Raw genomic sequence first — 23,588 nt, 5'->3', positions numbered from 1 at the left:
AAAGACGCGTATCAAAATGTTCAACGACCACCACGTGAACGTAATAAAACCGTGGCTTCTGCATCACGGTAGGCTTCGTCACAACCGATATCTTTGTAACTGCAAATTCCTGATTGGTCATCGATTGCGGCTGTGCGCACCGATGTGAGCTCATATCACCGCTAGCCAACAGCGACACACTAGTGATAAGCTTGATTTCGCAGCAGCAATATCTAGGTGGCAGTGTAGACGTGACCCTTTCCACATTGTTTCCGACAGCGACCGCGGCCAATAGACCGATGCCGGGTTCGAGGCTATTCGCCACGTGCTCACGTGTTCGAGGTCATATTGCCCATGCCAGTACATATTGTTTCAGTCTTGCAGCCTTGAAAGAGACAAGAGCACTCGCCAAAAAAATCACCTCCAACGCACACTGTTACGACCGGCCCTAGGGAACCAAGCAAGAGGAGTTTGGGGGAGAACCGGTTCTTGACCGACTGTGTCGTCCACCCCTACCTCCCCATTCAGGCTCCCCCTCTCGCCGGGAGAACTCCGGAATGCGTTCGTGACCATGTTTGGGCATTTTTTAGGGCGCCGTGACCATATATGGACATCGTGTTAGGTTGTGCCACTCCATGTGTTGTGAGGTGTGTTTCCCCCTCTCTCGTGGCCGAGGTGCCGGAGCCACCGTATTGGCTGACGATGCGGACAGTGCGCCCAGTGTCGACAACGCGGCGCTATAAAATGCCGAAGACGTTTTGTATCTCGCTCTCTTCTCTCTTTGGATCAGTTGATCACTTCTCCACATGTAAATAAATTTCTGTCGTTTGTTCGGGCGCTTCTTCTCGCTGAATTGTTGGACGATAGATCTTGCTACGGGGCCAGCTACCGAAAACGAGACCGGCAGGACCCGGAGTCCCAACACCACTGTTCACGAATTTTTCATCGCAACCTGCCTTCTTTCTCTTCTTGCCGTTCTTTTAGATATGTCCATATAGTTGCGGACACGAATTTCGCTGTGCTTTATTGTATACCAGTTCATTGCTTTTCTGAATCGGGACAAAGACGTATTTACGTTTTCACAACGCCGTCGATTGGTCGCGCAACATATTACGATCTCCTGCCGTATTTTAAACGCAACGCTTGGTTTTGCACCACAGCACGGTTTCGTATATGTCAGGGGGTCAGCTAGTTCATGTTCTGCAACGACAACGACGAAGGTGAACACGCGAAGGGAATAAGGAACGAATGTTTTTGGAAAGCCTTAATGAGATAGTTGAGAACGGAACGTTTTCGAGCTCACCCGATCGAGCACGCGTGGCCGTAACGAACAGTGCGAACCGCTTTAGCGATTCGGGGTGTATCGAACCCACAGAGTCGCTTAGTCTATAACACGTGCGTTCAAGGAAGCTTGTACAGATTTAATGAATACTAAACAGACTAGTCTAAGCTGCTTCTGCTGCATAAAAAAATGACCTAATTCATATACGAGTCTCGCACTATCACACGTGTCGATCATAGTTACCAGACTCGAATTTTCATAACGCTCTATACCTGGCCCAACGCATTATCTAGAAGCTGGCTAAACACAATCCTGCATGTTGACAATCAAAGCACGACTCGTGGACGTCCTCTCTAGCAGAACAGCGAATCGCAACATACATGTAATTCCAGTTATTGAGCATATATAAAGCACTCGGAAAGCTTATTGAACAACCGCATAATATTTAGTGGTCTTTTTTTTTTCCCTTTTCGTAAACTCATACTCGGGCTTCAGCCTTTTTGGGTGGTTCGATATATATCTGGTAATGGCGGACACGTGTTCATCGATTCGTGGCCAATTCTACAAAATGGGTATGAGCGCTTGCGATGCAAAGATTTACGCGTGCGTTGTATAGTTTGTACATACGCCTCCCATCTTGACAAGCACTCAATATAGCGCTTGTCGTTGTTGGGCTGTTGCGTCACACTAAAGCCTCACTTCGGAAGTTTTATCTGCTATTTAGACCTGCATATCTTTTTATACTTGCTGATGTACAGCTAAAATGGTTTATGGAAAGCGGGAATTTTTTTATATCTAAAATGAGCCTATTGTGCTACCTAATGAAAGACGAAAACGCTTGTAACATGAACACATGAGTCTTTCTGAAAAAACTTTACAAGACATTTAGTATGTGCAATTGACGTTCTGAGAAGAATTACTAACAGGTTACCATACCCTGTGAACGCATCAGGTTATGGGCCTTATTTTGAGACGACCTTTTTCAGCGACAGCATGTTGCTGCAAGACGTAGAGTCCCGCGTCGTTCAATGACCGAGGCAAACCATATAGTTGCCTGCCTTTGTCGAACCAGCCAATCAGTGTGCAGTGAAAGCGATGCTTTGGAGATAGATGCCGCCTCCGGTAGTCATTATAGGCACACTCCTATAAGGACTAGCTGCCCCCTGGCTACGCCACTCTCGTCAGCTGCATATCAAAATTAAAAAAAAAAAGAAATTGACAACCATTCCTTCGTGGCATAAAACCGCGAGGAAATTGATACCGATCTTCAGAACGAAAGTTTTTTGGTTGCCGAAAAAACTTTCTGGTCAGGGAATCGAACCCGGGACCAACGCTTTTTGTCGCTCTACTAAATGATCTAAATAGGAGCTAGGCTAGAAATTGGCAGTGCAACGTCAAATCAATAGACAACTCGAAGCACATGGACACAAAATCTTGTGAATGCGGAATCCATCCCTCTTGGTGGCAGTAAAGTTATCAAAGGAAAACTGGCAAGTGCCCGTTATGTTGTCCTTTCATGAACCTTTCCGCAACAATGCAGAATCCTGTGGAACTCATTGGCAACATCAAAGTCTTCTTCGGAAGCATCAGGAAAATACTAGCCTTTACAATGACCTGGAATGGCCTCTTCGTTTCACATCAAAGCCAATAAAAAGGGAGGCTTCAAAGCTAAATCGCAAAAGAATTAGTTTTGTTTCTATGGATCCCATTAGTAATCTTGTTGGTACAGGCTAACGTTTATAGACGCTAACTCACTTTTTAACTCAGTTCTATAAACGTCGATGCAGGCAATTCCGGTTGCGGATGAAGCGAGACACCAGCGTGTTCAGTCCCGACGTCATCTTCGAGTCGTCCAGTCAAGGACCCATCTCGTACGACACCTCTAAGGTCCTCAAGGGATACATCGAAGGTGAGCAAACCAACGAAGGCGAATACACTTCAAGCCAAATTTCACCTCGTGCCTTACTTCTCGAATAATGAAGAGCAAAGAAAAACGCAGCACCTAGAATTTATTTACCGCGTATAGTTACAGAATCATTTGTTGGGATAGGGATAAGTATAATAAACAGCTTGACCAATGCCCCACACCCTAATAACTGTGGCAGCAAGACGGCATAAGCAAAATATATTTCAAGAAAACGTGAACATTGGGTGTATTTAACAATATGAAATAACAAAGTTATACATACCTTTACGCGAGCACGTAGGCAGAAGCCTCAAAGGCCTTGTCAAAAAAACAAAACAAAAAAGAAGCAACCTTCAGAAACATCAAAGGCGTTTCTTGTGTTTCTTTGTTAAGGACTGGGGCTCAATACATTTGAGAAGACGTGCATCCGGACATATAAGAGTTTGAATACAATTTGCCAGTTATTACAAGTGTGATTTAACTTGAAACAACGGCAAATAAAAGTGAGACATAAAAAACAGTAAAAGAACAGTTCTGAAGAAAGAGAACATGACCATACTGATGAGAACGATCAACAAGGAAAAAAATGGCATAATGAATTATTTTAAAATAAGATGATTCCTTCTGAGAACACCACTATTGGGATTACGTAAAGCTTGAACGCGATGAGTTGCATACATTTGAAACGTGTGGAGCAGAGCCCTTTTTAAGGCACATAGTTATGACAAACGTCCCTGAGTACTAATAAACGATTTTAGATGATGGAACCAAGATTTAGACGATATACGATATGATCTCAGACGATTGCTATAGCTTTGGCACTTATAGGTTCTGACTTCTGAGCTCGCAACATATCATTGTTAACCGCAGAGGACGAAGAGTCATCAGTTGAGGGCCTCATCACGAGCGAGGGGCTCTTCGACGGCGTTATAGCGATGCGGAGTGGCGAAGAGTACTTTGTCGAGCCGGCCAGCCGGTATTTCGTTCAGCCGGTGACGTTCCATTCCGTCGTGTACAAGAGGTCAGACGTGCACTTTCCCGAGAACCAGACCTACTGCCACGTCCACAAGCCGGCTCCGTGCGAAGGCAGCCCCACGGGTACCGAGGTCCGGAGAAGGGCGCCATGGGCCACAGCGCTCCTCGATGAAGAGCGCACAGTGAGAAGGAGGAGGAGACGACGGCGGCAGAGCATTGGCTCCAGAGAAGATGGTGAGGTAAGCACACTGTACAAGTCCCCCTCCCCCGCCCAACTACTTCAGTTACGCCATGACCTAAGGCACTCAGACCAACTGCGGTGGGGATCAGTGGACTTTTTTTTTACGGAGAGGAAGGTTTCCTCCTTTCTGGACTGTTGCACGAGTGTACAATAGCCGACGTCACAGCCTCGCAAAGTATTTTTTTTTGGGGGGGGGGGGGGGGGATCACGCGCACTAACAGCCCAGAGAGCACTGTGGCGGCCTCTAGTGAAAAACATTCACCTCCATTCCGAGGAGCACTGTGCTCGATTCCCAGCGCCTTCTTCCTTTTCTTCAGAATTTTGTTATTTATCCCGTACATGACACGAATGTGCCAACATGGCTGCTCCCATGACGGAACAAGGAGGCCGAGCCTCCTGGTCTTATCGTGGGCGCACTGGACAGTCAGGACTTCGTTGTGGTGAGTTGGTGATTTGAGGAGCCTTTCAAAGCGCACTGTTTTTTTTTTGGGGGGGGGGGGGGTATTTGAAACGCAGAAAGACATGAATGGAAGAGAGCACACGACAGACAGCGTCTCGCCTTGTTTTCTCTTTTATCATCGTTTTTTTTTGGCTCTGCAAATACCTCGACATTATTAAAAAACATTCCCAAATAATCGCACTGTTACAGATCTTTTAATTGGGAGTGAGGAAACCTGTTCTGGCGCTTAGTGTTGGAGGTACTCATTTTCTCCTTTCTTCTATCCTCTTTTCAATGATTCTCCTCCTCCCGACGACGTCAAGCCGCGGTCCCTTATGAGTTGCACCGTGTTTGTTATCACCGAACCACTGATGCTTACTAAAAATACTGAGGTCTTGTCCTAGACATTGACGCCGCGTAAACACACAGGTACACGAGGACGAGCCACCCCTAATGTGGCGAGACGGCGACGCAGCGCACTACAGCCAAAAGGACCTGGAGCTACCGGAGCCGGACTCCGCGGCGCTGGGTATCCGGTCGGTGCAGCGCACTCAGTGGGCCGCGGGCAGCGACCAGCCCGCCAAGAACGTCGTCATCGACCCAAAGAAGACCACCTGCATGCTGTACCTGCAGGCCGACCACCTGTTCTACCAGAGAATGGGCTCGGAGGAGGCCTGCATTGAGACCATGACGCGGCACGTACAGAAGGTCAACTCCATTTATAGGACCACAGGTATATATGCACGCCGGATCGGCTACTCGACTATAAAGCATGCAGTGAGTAGCAAGGTGGTTGTACCACACTAAACAACCTTCTAAGAGTGAAGCTTTCCTTGTAAGAGATGTAAACCTGTATGGCAACTCTCTACGTATTCAAACTTGATGTCCAACATACGGTGATCAAGTATGAGGTTATGGTTGCTGTGAAATATGAATGCGAATGGCAATACGTCCATTGACAAAAATGCATTTTCCACAGGTCATTACATTTTAGTTCATACATATAAAGGAAGCGGAAAAGTTTTTGCTGTAAAATGCCCGGGAAAGAAGTTGTTTAGTTAAACGAAATCGAATTATTCCTCCACACCTCCCCCCTTCCCTTCTCTGCTTGTTGTGCTTGAATATTACATTAGTAGAATAGAACAGACTCCTTACTGAACTTCTTCAAAGTATTACAAGTGTCAAAGTGACCAATCCGAAAGAGTGGGGTTTAAAAAAAAAACTGGATTATTAAAACGAGGTTACTTCAGCCGTACCGTACAAGACAGTGTAGTAATCTTGTATGGCACGGCTGACGGAAGCCCTCAGGGCCTCCGGGTTTTTTACCTTCAACTACAGTGTAATCATCGGCAAGAAAGGAAATCACAAGGGGCTTCATAGTGCCACACATCTATAGATTATGCGCTAAGCTCTTCGTTACATAATATTTCTTTTCCGTGTGTCTCTCATATATTACTGGGAGTATTCGCAATAGGGCTGGGCATGAGTCGTGAATGACGTTGCTTGTCCCCAGACTTCGATCAGGACGGCCGCTCGGACAACATCTCGTTCCTGATCAAGCGCATCAAGGTGCACACGATGGACGCGCTGCGGGACCACGAGTACCGGTTCCCGGGGAACTACGGGGTCGAGAAGTTCCTGGAGCTCTTCTCGGAGGAGGACTACGACGCCTTCTGCCTGGCATACATGTTCACCTACAGGGACTTCGAGGGCGGGACGCTCGGTCTTGCCTGGACGGGAGACCTCAAGAATGCCGGAGGCGTCTGCGAAAAGAACGGGGTAGGACAAAGCTCGCCTGTTTCAGGGTTGTTTTTTCTGTCTGCACTATTTTTAACCGCATGAACTTTATATATTTTTGACGCTGAAAAGAAGGGATACACGCCTTGTGTACCCCACACACATATTGGGAAAAAAAGGGACGCCTTAGGTCCCGCGGTTTTTCCCAAGGTTCTTTCACTTACTAAAGTTTAGTACACGCAGTTGCTGATCCAATGTATGCAGAGTTTAGGCGGGTATAGGATGAAGGAGGTATGACCACATACAATATTGTGGGGTAAAAAGAAACGATTCTCGGCCCCCACCATAAACATAGAGCAGTCAAAATGACCACATATAGTAACGTTTTGTTATCTTCGTCGTTATCACCATCATCAGCTTGACGGCGCCTATTACAGGTAAGGAGGCCTATTCCTGTTGCGCCAACAACCCGGTGCCGTGCTTGCTGCAGCCACATTATATCCGCAAACTTCCTGATCTCATCTGCCCATCTAACAAGACCGAAAGTTCAGTAACATGCATAGTACGCACTGAAATATGGCCATGTCTCTGGATTCACCAGTAAATTAGGAACGACCATAGGCGTCCGAAGGCTTCTCCAATATTAGGGACGATGTAGCTAAGGTCCCGCCGCAGTGCAGTTTACCGTCTTTTCTTAACAGCCTCGCACTGACGCCGTTACAATCAGTACACGGTGTAAAGACGGTAGTGCAGAGGGGGAAGGGTAGCGTCCCCGACCCGACCCTCCAAACTCATGTGCGCACGCCAATGACAACGACATTGCACCTACATCTGTTTCTGTGATCGCACTACTCGGCCTTATCCAGTAAATAGATTTTGTCTGAATCAGCGTATGGAAAAGCAGAAAAAGGCTAAAGGAAGCACTGGATGGTAGAAGCCGATATGATGTCTTCTTTAGTGCAGTGGATATCGCGGAGTTGCTAGAGCCAGCTTCATCACCAAGAAGTGTCACAGAGGTGTTTTGCTCACCCATCACGTTTTGAAAATTCACATGGAATGCATAGTCGTTATTTCTACGTGCTATCCAGTAAAAATTAAGAGAGCCGAACAATAAACATCGAGTCCAAACTTCCGCATTTGAATTCTTTGATGTTGCTCCTCGACGCTGGTGGGAGCTGTGCCCTAGCCTTACGGCATAATATTGTCGGCTCACCGTTTGTACTTTTTTGTGTTTTTTTTCATGGGGATTTTCATTTCGAGTACGACGAGAGGGCTTTATATGGAGGGTGACGAAAGAAGGGTGGCAGGATGAATAAAACGGAGCACGTCTTTGGCATGCATGGCATGAACAGCCTCGAGTTTTTCTTGCGAAAAATAAAAGCACGAAATGCACGTCCAAAACCAGCACGTTTTAGTTGTTCTTGCAGAGACCCACTTGTATAATTTGCGCCAATGTTACACGTGGGGTGACAGATCAAAGTGTCTCGCCAAAGAAATTTTCGGCCCATACACAATGACTTGTAAAATGTAGGCTGATACAGTAAAGATTTCATCACTGATTTAGGCTACAAAAGGGCTGAGCGTACAAATTACTGGCAGATGTCTAAACTTGGTGGTGGTGAGTCGTTATATCGTTCAGTTGCTCGGGCTTAGTCGAACTTCGTCAAGTGGTCAGTCAGGAGCAGAACTTAGCACTGTCGTCATGTTTTGCGCTAAAGAAAAAAAATACAGGCGAGGTGAAGCTTGGAGGGTTGATTTCAGCGTAAGGCAAGTATTAGGGAAAATATTAACAACCCCGCACGCTCCGTTCTACTCAAAAACATTTCGCACCATCAAAACAGCTTAAGCATTGTAATTAAGTATATGACACGAGTAGGAAAACCAAAGGGCTCCACTTTACGAGCATAACAGCCCAAAAAAATAAAGCAAGGACAGAAAAAAAATACCTTTCCCTTGCCGATTCCTATAGTAAACGGCTCAGAAGACGCAATGATGGAAAGTAAGCAGCTTAGATGAAGTAAAGTTAGGGTAGGCTTCTGCCAACAGCTATATGCGTTCGGAAAGAGTGCGGCGGAAATGACATCATTATTTTCTTTCCCGCGAATGGATGACTGCAACTGCAGCACCAAACGTGCGTGTTCGCATTGCAACCGGGCCTGATGTACCCCAACTCCTCAGGGTTTCCGCAAAACGAGAAAACCCTTTTTTGCCCCGAGAGTTTCCAACAGCGCATTCCGTGGGCGAAACAAGCTGTGTTTGCTGCGTATACAGTGAGCAAGCGTGAAAATTGTGAGTTGGATCTATCTGTGCTGCTAGTGTGAGCTTTATCGCGCAATCTTTATCGCGCAATCACGGCCCTTTCTTGAAGGGGCCAATGGTATAGATGCAGGTGCAGTTCCTGCTTCGTGAAAACTTTTACAGTATTTGAGCAGATCTCGCTTTGACGCGCACCAGCCACGCCCCCTACTGGCTTGTCGTAACGAAAGCTTGAAATTAGCACCACCAAGCTCGCGCCTATCGGATAAGGGTGAGCTGGTTGAAGAATGGAAGTAAGATGGCCCACAAGGACTGGTGCACTTCCAGCTTCAAAAAAGTGCTGTCATGACCTTTCCTGGTTTGCTTCTCCCGGGCATGCTCAGTAGCATGACGTTTTTTGCAAGCACGAAGTCGTTGGTTCGATGAACAGCTGCGTCAGCATTCCGAAAAAAAAAATTGCAAACACGCTCGTTGTGATGTTTGTTGGTGAGGTTCGTCGCGCCGCAGAGCGTGTGACGCGTTGCGGATGGAGGAGACGGTATCTGACGTTAACAAACCACACTACAATTGTATTTGACAGCATACACACACGAAATACATAAAGCGGCAGCGTACACTACTAGTCAATTGTCTCACGTGGCGGTGCTTGGGGACCAGGAGGCTGTGGGCTGGTTGAGTCCCTGTGATGACGTAATCGTCGTCGGGTAGATGTCCGGTGTGGCAACGACGTAGCAGCAGCAGGGGTTAAGGGCCGAGTGAACGAACCGTCGCTCGGTAGCCGGTAGCCAGACAGGGCTCGTCCGCGCCAGGCCAGGACCTTGCGACGCTCGTCTCGACGGCGGTGGACAATCTGGAACCTCGCGCGTAGGTGCGGGTTCTCCGAGAGCAGCAGGCCGCGTCCCAGGTCCTGCCAGGCGAGGACCGTGAGGCGCTCGCTGTCCCGAAGACAGGCGCCCTGTGTATGCGAACCTCGCGCGTAGATGCGGGTTCTCCAACAACCTGCCGCCCGTTCTGCCGGCGTTCCAAAAAAAAAAAAAACTGTCTCGCCTGCGCGCGCCCTTCTTAATCTTCTCTGCAGCCCGAGCTCCTTCGTTTTTCTCGCCTTCCAGCGATCGGCCACTCCGTCGTCTGCTCTCGCTTTCCCTGCTTCGTCACATTATCAAACATCACATCTGGCGTCCGCGCGACAGGACCGCTCTTATCCTATAAAAGAGCAGCGCGTCGCTTATGCGGGTCTGACGGTTGACGATGGAGACGGACAAGCTCACAGCAATTGGAAAGGAACTGGGGTTGAGCGGTCCAGGGCTAAAGCAGTGGATCGATGAGGAGCGCGTACGTGAACGAGAAGCGCGGGAAGTACGTTTAGCCGAACGCAATGCGGCAAAAGAAGCTGATGCCGAGGCACTGGCGAGGCTACAAGCAGAAAAGGAGGTTCTCGAACTAAGGTTGAAGCTCCGAGAGTTAGATGCGACAACGGGTAGCGTGACTACAGGTCAATCAGTAGAGGGTCCGCACATGGGTTCTCCTCAAAGCTACGAAAGTCCGCACAAACTCATACCGCCCTTCAACGAAGTTCGCGACGAGCTGGACGCGTACATCCAGCGCTTTGAACGCGTCGCCAGGAGCCAGGATTGGCCGCAAGACAAGTGGGCCCTTTCACTGAGCCTTTGTTTGACAGGTGAAGCGCTAAGTGTTGTTGGCAGGATGGCACCTGACCATGCCATGGATTACGCAACGTTAAAGAAAACGTTGTTGCAGCGCTTCCGGTTTACAGAGGAGGGCTACCGCACTAAGTTTCGGTCGGCGAAGCCTGAGGACTGCGAAACGGGTCGACAGTTCGCTGGGCGATTACTAGGTTATTTCGACCATTGGCAAGAGATGGCCAAGACCGAACGGACGTACGAAGCTCTACGAGACGTTATTGTTTCAGAGCAATTCATCACGCAGTGCCACGAGAAGCTGGCAATCTTCCTGCGGGAAAGGGATTGCCGAGGAATTGAAAAGCTAGTAGAAGCTACTGATCATTATATGGAGGCGCAGGGTTTCGTCAACCTTGGTAAAGGTAAGGACGACAAGGACCATAAAAAGCCACCAGATCGAGCGCAGGCCGCACTACGGAAAGAGGAAAAGGACAAACCACATTGTTTGCTTTGTGGAAAGCGCGGTCATAAGGCCTCAGATTGCTGGGCAAATACTAAAGGGCCAAGGACAAAACCAGCCTTCTGCGGAAAATGTAGACGTAGTGGGCATAGCAAAGAGGACTGCCCTAACAAGGGAAGCGGTAAAGCCTCGTGCCTGAAAGAGCAAGCAGAAGGTCCGAAAGCATCAAACCAGGAGACACAGGCTTCCCGGCAAGGTACTGATTGCTCGAAACGTACGAGAATCAAGTGGGAGGACAAGTCTATGCCTACGGCCGAAGGCGTCCTTGAAAACCAGCCCGTTACGGTCTTACGGGATACAGGATGCGACTCGGTTATTGTGAGAAGGTCCCTTGTACCAGTCAGCAATCTGACGGGGAAAGTTTCCTCTGTGTGTCTTCTTGATCGAAGGGTACTGAAACTGCCGGAGGCAGACGTGCGAATTATTTCACCCTTTTTCTCAGGCAAGACTCGCGCGATCTGCATGGATGACCCACTGTATGACGTCGTTCTGGGAAACGTCCAAGGGGTCCGTGACGCCTCCGATCCTGATCAAGATTGGAAAAGACACCTACGTCCAGCTAGTCCGATGAAAATATCATCTAGGGTGGGAGCGGACGACGGATCGCTGACTGGATCTTATACTACAGATGCATTCACTTCGGTTGCGAGGCAATCAAAGGAAAACGAAGTCGCCGCGACAGTCGGACAGAGTTCTCGTCGCCTGCCGGTACCAACAATAAGTCCCCTAGATATGAGTGCACGTGACTTGCAGAAAAGTCAGAGGGATGACGCTAGCTTACAGAAATGCTTTGAGGCCGTCGATAAACCCATCCAGACCAGGTTTGCCGAGATTCTTTTCTTTACAAAAGAAGAAATTCTATACAGGAGGTACAAGCTCAGATCGAAGAGAGAAACTGAACAACTTGTTGTACCTACAGCCCTCCGCCATTGTGTAATGCAAATGGCTCATGAAGGAATTCTTGCGGGCCATCAGGGTATAAAACGCACAACAGACCGTATCCTCGAGGAGTTCTATTGGCCAGGGGTACTTTCTGACATCACACGATTTGTGAAATCGTGCGACACGTGCCAGAGAACTTTCCCAAAACACTTAGTTGGGCGAGTACCGTTGGGTAAAACCCCCGTCATTGATACACCGTTTAAGAGAGTGGCCATTGACATTGTGGGACCATTATCTCCCAAGTCAGAAAAAGGGAATAGATACGTTTTGACAATGGTGGACATGGCAACGCGGTATCCTGATGCGGTGGCGCTGCCAAGCATTGAAACAGAAAGGATCGCTGAAGCACTGTTGGAGATGTTCTCGCGAGTGGGGGTACCTCAGGAAATCATCAGCGACCGAGGCACGTCTTTTACGTCCCACCTAATGCGCGAATTCAGCAGGCTTCTATCCTTCACACAGTTGCCGACGACACCATATCATCCCATGGCAAATGGTCTTGTCGAGAGGTTCAATGGCACACTTAAACGAATGATAAGACGAATGTGTCAAGAGTGCCCGAAAAGTTGGGACCGGTACTTAGCGCCTTTACTTTTCGCATATAGAGAAGTTCCGCAGTCAAGTTTGGGCTTCGCCCCGTTTGACTTACTGTATGGCCGTTACGTCAGAGGGCCCATGTCAATATTGAAAGAGATGTGGACTGGTAATCATCTAGATGATGAGACGAAGACCTCGTACGGCTATGTAGTTGACCTGCGGAGACGTCTTGAAAACACTTGTCGTCTAGCCAAGGAGGAGCTGCAGAAAGCCAAACTTGTGCAGAAGAAGCACTATGACATGAAGACTAGACCACGGCGTTTAGCTGTTGGAGACAAGGTGCTGCTGCTACTCCCGTCGGACAACAACAAACTGATTCTAACATGGAAAGGGCCTTTCACAGTTCTAGAGAGGAAGAATGACGTGGATTACGTTATTGATTTAGGAACGCGAACATCTCTGTTTCACGTCAACCTCCTCAAAAAATATCAAGAACGACCATCGGTACCACAGCCAACAAAAGAAGCGTCAGTCGCGTGTCTGGCTGATGATACTGAGCACGACGATCTACCATGCGTACCTTTTCAGCAAAAAGAATCTGCTGCCGATGTGAACATATCGGAAGCACTCTCTACTAAACAGCGCACGCAGATCGCTAGAATACTGCATACCTACGAGAATGTATTCACCGACATTCCCGGCAGAACACATCTCACCCAGTGCAAGTTGAATGTCGCAACGGATACACCAGTGAACATACGGCCGTATCCACTACCGTTTGCTACCAAAGAGGCAGTTCAACAAGAAATTAGAGACATGCTGAAGCAAGGCATCATCGAGCCATCTGAGTCTCCCTACCAGTCGCCGATAGTAGTTGTCAAGAAAAAAGACGGGACAATACGTCTATGCATTGACTTCCGGCAACTCAACAAGATACTGCTGAACGACAATGAGCCCATACCTCGAGTTGATGTTATTTTTGGACAACTGGGGAAGGCACGATATTTTTCTAAGTTCGACTTTGCTAAAGGGTATTGGCAAGTCCCGATGCATGAAGAGTCCAAAGCAATGACAGCGTTTTCTACATCAGCAGGCCTTTATCAGTTTCGTTTCATGCCGTTTGGCATTAAAACCGCCCCAGCTGTCTTCAACCGTCTAATGAGGAAGGTGGTAGCAGATATACCCCATATTTACTTTTACTTCGACGATGTGCTCGTTACAACCGAGACGTGGACAGAACACGTGGCCACACTTGAAGCCTTTCTTCAACGAGTTAGCGAATCCGGGTTGACGATTCGACCAACGAAAAGTGAGATTGGTCAGCGGTCAGTAAAGTTCCTCGGTCATCACGTCGAAAATGGCATCATCAAACCCCAGATCGAAACCCTTGATAAAATACGGGCAGCCAAGCGCCCACAGACGAAAAAAGAAGTACGCTCTTTCCTTGGACTTACGGGCTATTACAGAGATTTCGTCCACAAGTACTCCGAGATAGCAGGACCATTAACTGAACTGACTAAAAAGAGAGCCCCTAACAAAGTAATTTGGGGAGTGCAGGAACAGAAAGCCTTCGATGCACTCAAGACCATGCTGTCTACACAACCTGTCTTGAGAGCACCCGATTTCGCTCAGCCTTTTGTACTTCGCACCGACGCCTCGTCAACAAGCGTAGGTGCCATACTTATGCAGCGGCATGGTGTTATGCTACACCCAGTGTCGTACGCTAGCCGACGACTGCAACCACGAGAAACTGCCTATTCGACAATCGAGCGCGAAGCCCTGGCACTCACGTGGGCCATCCAGAAATTTCATATTTACTTGTTCGGGCGAACGTTCATACTACAAAGCGACCACAAGCCTCTCGTTTACATCAACTCCGCCAAACACATCAACAGCCGTGTTCTACGTTGGAGCCTCATACTCATGGAGTACGACTTCAGCGTTGAATATATAAAAGGCAGTGAGAATGTAGGAGCAGACTATATGAGCCGGTTGCCAAGCGCATGAACATCATCGCTACACGGCTTGAGGATTTCGCAGTGTCGGGTATAATTGATGGAATTTTTTTTTCGGTGCACATTACTTACCGTGACGGACCAACTTTCATCTCGTCTTGCGAGTACCTTTGAGAGTGTCGGGTGTGCGGGGCCCTGAACACTGGTGACAACTTTTGTGTCTCTTATGTGTGCCGAGTGTGCGGGGCTCGGAAGTGTAGTGCAGTGCTCCGAGTGCGCGTGTACTACGGTGTCCCAAGGGATCCAGTGGCAGCTGCAAGTTCTTCACAGCGAAGAACCTTCTTAAGTGGGGGGGTAATGTGACGAAGCAGGGAAAGCGAGAGCAGACGACGGAGTGGCCGATCGCTGGAAGGCGAGAAAAACGAAGGAGCTCGGGCTGCAGAGAAGATTAAGAAGGGCGCGCGCAGGCGAGACAGTTTTTTTTTTTTTGGAACGCCGGCAGAACGGGCGGCAGGTTGTTGGAGAACCCGCATCTACGCGCGAGGTTCGCATACACAGGGCGCCTGTCTTCGGGACAGCGAGCGCCTCACGGTCCTCGCCTGGCAAGACCTGGGACGCGGCCTGCTGCTCTCGGAGAACCCGCACCTACGCGCGAGGTTCCAGATTGTCCACCGCCGTCGAGACGAGCGTCGCAAGGTCCTGGCCTGGCGCGGACGAGCCCTGTCTGGCTACCGGCTACCGAGCGACGGTTCGTTCACTCGGCCCTTAACCCCTGCTGCTGCTACGTCGTTGCCACACCGGACATCTACCCGACGACGATTACGTCATCACAGGGACTCAACCAGCCCACAGCCTCCTGGTCCCCAAGCACCGCCACGTGAGACAATTGACTAGTAGTGTACGCTGCCGCTTTATGTATTTCGTGTGTGTATGCTGTCAAATACAATTGTAGTGTGGTTTGTTAACGTCAGATACCGTCTCCTCCATCCGCAACGCGTCACACGCTCTGCGGCGCGACGAACCTCACCAACAAACATCACACTCGTGAATCGCAAACACCCTTACCATACACTGCTTAAGAAAAAAAAAGTAGAGATGGTTAAACTTAACACGGAGACGTTCACTACGTGTAGTTTTCGGGCGTCAAAGCCCACCCCTGAAGTTAGCAATGCATGAAACAGCATGAGTCTCAACTAGGACAACGTTTCATCTTGCACGTATCACAAGAATGTCCGGGATCCTAACATATCTATGCATCATGCCTTGTATGTGTAACCTGCGTTATCTAATATTATTATCACCACTTTTTGAGAACTAAATGCACCATAATGGCCGTATAAGAGGTGCTAGTAAAGAAATCCTAAATAGTGAGTGTACATATATATACTATTCAACACTTAAGCATACCTAAGAAAGGCGAAGTCACCATAGCTTGAACGCTGGAGCTTCACTCACCCAATGACGGCCTGAGGGTGCCAGCTCGAATCTCACGGGCACCGCTTTCGCTTTCATTTTTTTTTTGATTGAGTGAATACAGTTCACAAGAACTTCATGTCGGGGTACAATTTTATTTACAAATGCAATAAAACAAAATCCCAATTTACGTACTCTTTTTTATTAAGCAAAAATTTTCGCGCATGGTCTGAAAAGGCCGGTGATCGGTAGGCGAATGTCCTTAGAGCACGCAAGACAAACATTACAGCGCAGCACGCGGCCTGGGATTCCCAATTATTTTTTCAACTCAGCTAGCAAATGCACCCTCTTCTTTCAACAGATAATGCTATATGACCCCGTTATATACTCAAGTTCGCGCTCATTGACCGATGTGAACATTGTGCGTTGCATAGTTTCTGTGGTCGCCACTGGAGGCTGCCACGTGCCCTCGCTCACGGTCATGCTGAAAGTAAGTAGTGCGTTCGAAGAAAAAGGAAAAAGAAAGTGCCCAGCGTCATGACCTACGCATGACGTAACTTCTCTCCGGCGCGCTATACATACCTCCTTATCTTCCAGTGACTCGTCAAAACGGGAGAAGAGAGAAAACATTTACCATGTGCTACAAATCTGAATAACTTCACTCGTAATTGAAAAATTAATAAATAGAATGGCCGTGGTCGATTTGTGAGGTGATAAACTCTTTTAGTGAAGCCATTCGATAACTTCTTGGGGAAGAGTTCGCGATTATTCAACCCTTTCAGATAACACTTATGAATAAGCATCTATAGATGTGTCAATCTGGTACAGCGTTATTTAAAGGTGTCTAATATTCTACAACCACAAAAATAATCCTATAATGTGTTAACTTATGTATGTTAAATCAAATAATCCTAACTAACGTGCAAATAAATATCTGTCTATCCGGAAGACATTAATGCTCTGCTTTGGCATAAACAGAACAAAATGAAAGGCTCAAAATATGAGCAACCTAATGTTTGGTTACGTCCAATATGAGCAAAGAAAAACCATACTTTTCCATGGCTTACGGAAAGTGGCACGTCGAACGATTCGTCGAACGTGGTTGTGCTCACAAGAAGCGATCATTACCAACGGTATTTCTGCAAAAGAAAGTAAATGACGAAAAAGTTATTTGCATTGTGCAGGAAGTTCATTCAAAGCCCGATAAATCTCACTCTTTTGTATTACCAGGTGTCTCACACTCACCTCCCTTAGCGGTCCGCAGTCGCGATAGTTTGCTTCTCAAGGGCCAGGACAGCAAGGAAAGTAGGAGCAAAAGAGGGCGGGGAAAAGGGGCAATTGAATGATATTTCGGGTTTTGCGTCCCAAAACCAGGGCATGGAGGGGTAAGTTGTTCAAAATTTTAGCTAGCCCACTGCCGGGCTAGAGGAGAGGCACGCGTGCCTACTGGCCTTGTCATTTGTACGGGTCGTTTCTAAACGGTCTTCGGTGCCCGGATCTCAACAACGTATTGAAACCAGAAGAACAGAAGGTGCCTCAGGAAAAAAATACACATAGCTTTCTCCGGCCAATATTTTTTTCAGAGTTTTTGTTAGAATATTGACGAATTACACATGTAGAAACTAAAAAAAAATATTTCATGAAGAGAGCCGTGTAAGCCGCGGGTGGCGTTTTTGCGATCCCTGCCTGAGTTGATACAAGTAGCGAAAACAAGTTGCGTGCATAGCGCCTCGGAGAAAGGTTAGGTATGACAAGTGCATGCAACAATGAACAACCTTTATTTGAAGTGAAGCCAGCAGCATCGTATTCTTGTTTGAAGTTATTTCTGGTTTATGCCCTCAATTTTCCCGAGTACCCGAGTACGCTAATGTTTTCTCGCAGAGAGTGTATGACAACAGGTTCTGAAAACCGTTTCTGACAGCCCTACCAATTTTCTAAATTATTCTAACCTTTACGGAAATAATGTAACCAGCTTAACGTAACAAACGATGCATTCAAGTAAGCATGACTGCTGCGCAGTTTGCGAGGGACAAAAAAAGAATTACATGGACCTCAGCCTGTCCAAGCCCATTGCGACTAGCTTGTTATTTAGTATTGCTTACGGTGCCTTAGGGCGGATTTTTTTTCTCGCAGCAGTAGCGGGTTTTCATGCCCGGCTTTGCGCTTGGAGGGGCATGCATACCTAGATAAAATTTACTTCAAGAAAAAAAAAGTCAATGACTTGTACATGTATTTTGAACGTAGGAGGATGGATGCCTGAAAGTTTTCTTTGCATGAGCACGCACCGGAGTTTCAACATGGATTGTGAGGAATGCTGCACGTAATCCGGTAAGGCATGTGCCCACCCTCGTGTCTTCTTTTTTGTTTCGTACGTTTTTAGTCTCCTTTGTGTGTTGAATGTGAAACTTGCCGCGAAAGTAAAGCGGGTTATTTTACAGTGTTTGTGTATCGGTGTGCTGCATGGCGTAAGCGTTTTGTTTCAGTCGAGTGACATGCGGTTAAGGTTACATGAACCATGACGAAACGAAACACGCTTTCAAACTTGTCCAACTTGGGTTGCGCGCTCTGACGAACGTAGCTTGCTTAACGCGGAGCATTTTATTCGACAGAACAAGAATAAAGACAGCCTATCGTCAGACTAAAGATCATCGACAAAGTTAATTAGGGGTCCCTTTGACCACACCACCCTTATTCAGTGGCGATAGCAATACGCCTGCGTATCTTTGGAAGATGCATTAAATGTTGCCAAGAAAGAGGCTTTCATGACGCCTTCTAGTACGGTCTAGCTAAGATGTCACAGTTTTCGAACACATTTTAACACACCGTACCACTACGCGGACGCAAGAAAAGAAGGAACAAACCGCAGCGCTGATATGTCCAAGTACTGTCGCCAACTGGCCCAGTTCTCAGTCCTTATATGCCGCAGTTTCTTCAGTTTTCTTAGCATACACTGTGCACAGTGTGACGTGAGGTTTTGGTTTGACTGTGACGGGTAAACTGCTGGATTTCAAATTGGCGGCTTCTGGATGTCGCAGGCATCTGGGGGCGTCCGGAGGTAATTTGTGCCATCCGATCTGTAGGGAGCTTCGGAATAGCACACCGCGAGCCCTTGCGGTGCGGTCGCTGCCACTGCATGCGCATGCGCCGTAACGCAAGTCACCGTTCGCGTTCGCGGCCCGCCCGCAGAAAATCCGAAATAGCGTGCGGCAATCGCGGCCCGCGAGGCCCGCGAAGTGCTTGTGTCAAGGCTATGTGTAATTTCCGTGCATTTGAGTTTGCGGGGCAGCTAAAGAGGAGGCAAACGTTATTATAAAGCTCGTATGGTGCCCGCCGTGACCGCAACGCCCGCAGCACCCGCAAACGTTATTCTAAAACTCCCTTACTTCTTGCGTGTCTGTCGCGTACTTTAGAGAGACCGCTGAAGTCAGTTGCCAGCGTTAAGCGAAATCAACCGGGAAGGATAAATTAGAATGCATGCTATATACCATGACGATGCCAACGAAATAAACAGCTGTGACGCTTGTGTCGGTGCCGTCCTGATCGTCGGAGCTCTAACACCTCTCGCACTTCGATGATACACGCAGCACTACCGGGGCAGCCTCAAGAGCCTGAACACAGGCATCGTGACGCTGCTCAACTACGGCAAGCACGTGCCCCCGATTGTGTCCCACGTGACGCTGGCGCACGAGATCGGACACAACTTCGGCTCACCGGTAAGTGTGTCGCTATACATCAGGAGAGGCGGAAACGTGGTTGTCACGTTTAGTCGCAGTGCCCCGCTGCGGTGGTCTAGTGGCTAAAGTACTCGGTTGCTGACCCGCAGGTCGCGCAATCGAATCCCGGCTGCGGCGGCTGCATTTCCGATGGAGGCGGAAATGTTGTAGGCCCGTGTGCTCAGATTTGGGTGCACGTTAAAAGAACCCCACGTGGTCGAAATTTCAAGAGTCCTCCACTACGGCGCCTCTCATAATCATATCACGGTTTTGGGACGTTACACCTCACATATCAATCAATCAATCAATCAATCAATCAATCAATCAATCAATCAATCAACGTTTAGTAACAGTGACGCAAAGACGATTTAACGTGTTACAATAGTTCAATAAAGTGGGCACATAAATGGAAATTCCCGAGGGTGAAGTAGTCCGGTGCCAGTGAACTTGAGCGCCCGTGTCTTTATTTTTTGTTTTGTTGGAGCAAATGTTTCTTTGCTATTGTTAAGCGTAGTGCAAGTTTGTTCTTCATAGTCGATGTTAATATTGCCACGAGGAATTGCTAAGGCGCAGTACAACGCAGACGTTGTTAAAAGAGGAACGCTGACGGCATCGCTACGACTCATGAAGCCCGCCGGAAGGCACGAGCCGGCCCAGCCTGTGCACGAGCTGCTACCGAGCAGCGGCAAAGAAAAGAGGAGAAGAAGAGGACGACGAGCGTTCGCTGCTTTCTCCCAGCTACTGTGTAGTTCTTTTGGCTTTGGGCACAAGTTCGCCCTTATTAAACCTTGTAAATAGGACGTCCCGGTTGTGAGGTTGTTATATCCGTTACATTTTCTGGTGGAGGAGCCTGGGTACATGATTCCGAGCCCCACGCAAGAGCGAAGTCCAAGCACTGACCAGCCGCAACCAGTGGAGCTTACACCGGTGCACCAACGAGTCAGCCGCCGTATCCGAGGAGAGTTGCCAGAATTTGGGCCACTCCCTTCTGTATCAAGGGCATCGGTGACGGAGACAAGCGCCGCCACCACCATGACGAGCCAAGTTACGCCGGCACAACTCATCGTAAGCCAACCGGTCATTCCAAAGGTGTTTCATGGTGACCCATACGAGGACGCCGAAGACTGGTTAGAGCATTTCGAGAGAGTGGGAAATCTAAATCAGTGGAACGAGGAAGGCAAGCTGCGTAACGTCTACATTGCGTTGGAAGACTCTGCACGAGTGTGGTACGAAAACCACGAGGCATCTCTGACGTCGTGGCAAGAGTTTCGGCGGCAGCTACTGAGTACGTTCGCCAACAGTGATCGCCGGGAAAGGGCGGAAGCAGCTCTCCGCACACGGATTCAACGAACGAACGAAACTGTCGCGATGTACATCGAAGACATGTCCCGCCTTTTCAAGCGAGCTGATCCTGGCATGACGGAAGACAAGAAGGTGCGCCACCTCATGCACGGGGTAAAGCAAGAATTGTTCGCGGGACTCATCCGCAATCCGCCCCGTACTGTTGCTGAGTTTCGGTCGGAAGCAACAACCATCGAAACGACGCTTCAGCAGAGAGCCCGACAGTACAACCGCGACGTAGCCGGTGCATCCGCAGGAGTCTACTCAGCAGGCGTCGTGGATAATCTTGACACATTGCGCGAGCTCGTCCGGTCTGTTGTCAGGGAAGAATTAAGGAAACTGCAGTCACCTGATGTCACCCCCGAGCTGTCTCTTGCTGAAGTTGTCCGAGATGAAATTCGACAGGCCATGCGGGAGCCGCGGAGTGATGTGCCAGCGACACGACGGGCGGTAACGTACTCCGAGGTGCTCAGGCGACCTACTCCGCACTGTTCGCCGATCGAGACACCAAGTACTTATGTGCAGACAATGCGCAGCCCGCCTGAAATCGTAGAGGCAACACGCACTCCACCTCGTGCGAGAGAGATGATGCCACGGAAGAGCGATGTGTGGCGAGATGCCACACGTAGGCCCTTGTGTTTCCACTGTGGAGAGGCTGGCCACCTGTACCGATTCTGCCGATATCGTCAAGCTGGTCTTAGGGGATTCGCCATCAATGCACCGTGTCCGCGAAACGGCGAAAGACCTTCCGAGATTGAAGAATACCTATGCTCACGTCGGGAATTTGACCCGCCTCGTCGTCATCAACCACGCTCACCATCCCCTATGCGCTACCGCTCGTCTAGCCCACGTCCCTTCCCAAGCACGTCTAGGCAGCGTTCGCCTAGCCCAAATCCGGGAAACTGAAGAGGGCGACCTGTGGAGGCGAGGCCGCTGGCGACTTGGGATATGAAGATCCTCCACTGCGGTACGAGCCTGATAACGACGACTGTTTCCAGGTAAAGGAGTGCAGTACAGAGAAAATTACTTCAGACTTGCCGTTGGTGATTGACGGACTAGAGCTCAATGCTTTGATCGATACTGGTGCGGATTATTCTGTGATAAGTTACGAATTAGCGAAGCGACTCAAGAAAGTTCTGACCGAATGGGGTGGACCTCAAGTACGTACTGCAGGTGGTCACCTCATAACCCCTTCCGGCCGATGTACCGCAAGGGTCATGATACGGGGCTTCACTTACGTCGGTGACTTTGTCGTCCTACCTGTGTGCTCGAGGGAAGTGATACTGGGAATGGATTTCCTACAAGCTAATGGTGCGATTATCAATTTACAGAGGTCGAGCGTGTCCTTTTCGACGGAGCAAGCTTTAAAGGTAGCACGATCAGATGAACGATGTACCACTCCACTGCGCGTCGTCGACGATGATGTGACTGTACCGCCACGGAGCAGTATAATGGTTCTCGTGCATAATGATGCATTCAGCGACTACGAGGGTGTGGCGGAGAGCAACGTGGATGTTTTCTTGAAAAGAGGCGTTTGTGTGGCACGAGGGATTATCCAGCTGCGAAACGGGTGCACAGACATCCTCTTGACGAATTTCGGTAACGAATTCCAGCACATCGCAAAAGGGACGGCAATAGCGTTTCTTCATGAGTTCTGTGAAGTGACAGAAATATGCAGTCTTGAAACGACGTCACCGAATGTGAAACTTCCATCTGATGCCTGCGACACAATATACGTAAATCCTAATCTTTCAGAGATTCAACGTCAACAGCTATACGACCTCGTGCGGGAATTTGGCAGCTGTTTCTCCAACAGTTCAAAGGTACGGCGCACGAGCATTACAAAACACAGGATCATAACGGACGAGACAACCAGGCCGGTATGCCGGCACCCGTATCGTGTTTCCCCTAAGGAAAGGGAAGTCATCAAGAAGCAGGTACGAGAAATGCTTGAAGATGATGTTATCCAGCCTTCTAACAGCCCGTGGTCATCTCCCGTGGTGCTTGTCAAGAAGAAGGATAACACGCTACGGTTTTGTGTCGACTACAGGAAACTGAATGCTGTGACTAAACGGGATGTATATCCCCTTCCACGCATCGACGACACGTTAGATCGACTTCGGTGTGCCAAGTTCTTCTCATCACTAGATCTGAAAAGTGGATACTGGCAAATCGAGGTTGATGAACGTGATCGCGAAAAGACTGCTTTTGTTACCCCGAACGGACTTTACGAATTTAAGGCTCTCCCGTTTGGTCTCTGTTGTGCGCCGGCAACGTTCCAACGCATGATGGACACTGTGCTTTCCGGATTGAAGTGGCAGTGTTGCCTAGTGTACCTAGACGACGTGGTCATCTTCGCGGCTACATTTGAGGAGCACATCAAGCGCCTTCGGTCAGTGTTAGAGGCAATCCGTTCGGCAGATTTGACAATCAAGCCAGAGAAGTGCCGATTAGGTTTCGAAGAGCTTCGTTTTCTTGGGCATGTCGTCAGCGCCCAAGGTGTTCGCCCTGATCCTGATAAGACGACCGCCGTCGCAAGGTTTCCGGTGCCAACAGACAAAAAGTCAGTACGGAGATTTCTAGGTCTATGTGCGTACTATAGACGATTTGTGAGAAATTTTTCAAAGATCGCAGAACCCTTAACGAGACTTACGAAAGAAGATGTGCCTTTCCAGTGGCAAAACGAGCAACAAAGCGCCTTCAACGAATTGA

General features: G+C 48.6%; 1 protein-coding gene across 1 annotated transcript in view; it reads left to right on the top strand.

The window, feature by feature from the left end:
- Positions 1-23,588, top strand: part of LOC119172289 (disintegrin and metalloproteinase domain-containing protein 10-like) — a 175,604-nt gene that overhangs the window by 114,677 nt on the left and 37,339 nt on the right. Inside the window, exons 4-8 of the mRNA XM_075893527.1 lie at positions 3,049-3,170; positions 4,038-4,381; positions 5,252-5,555; positions 6,336-6,601; positions 19,407-19,535. Of these exons, the coding sequence (XP_075749642.1) occupies positions 3,049-3,170; positions 4,038-4,381; positions 5,252-5,555; positions 6,336-6,601; positions 19,407-19,535 (1,165 nt within the window). The remainder of the gene's footprint in view (positions 1-3,048; positions 3,171-4,037; positions 4,382-5,251; positions 5,556-6,335; positions 6,602-19,406; positions 19,536-23,588) is intronic.

The sequence above is a fragment of the Rhipicephalus microplus genome, chromosome 4, assembly GCF_043290135.1.
Source record: "Rhipicephalus microplus isolate Deutch F79 chromosome 4, USDA_Rmic, whole genome shotgun sequence".
In the NCBI taxonomy this organism is placed as follows: Eukaryota; Metazoa; Arthropoda; class Arachnida; order Ixodida; family Ixodidae; genus Rhipicephalus; species Rhipicephalus microplus.
Note: the sequence above shows the minus strand (reverse complement) of the source record. Positions and strands in the feature narration are given on the sequence as shown.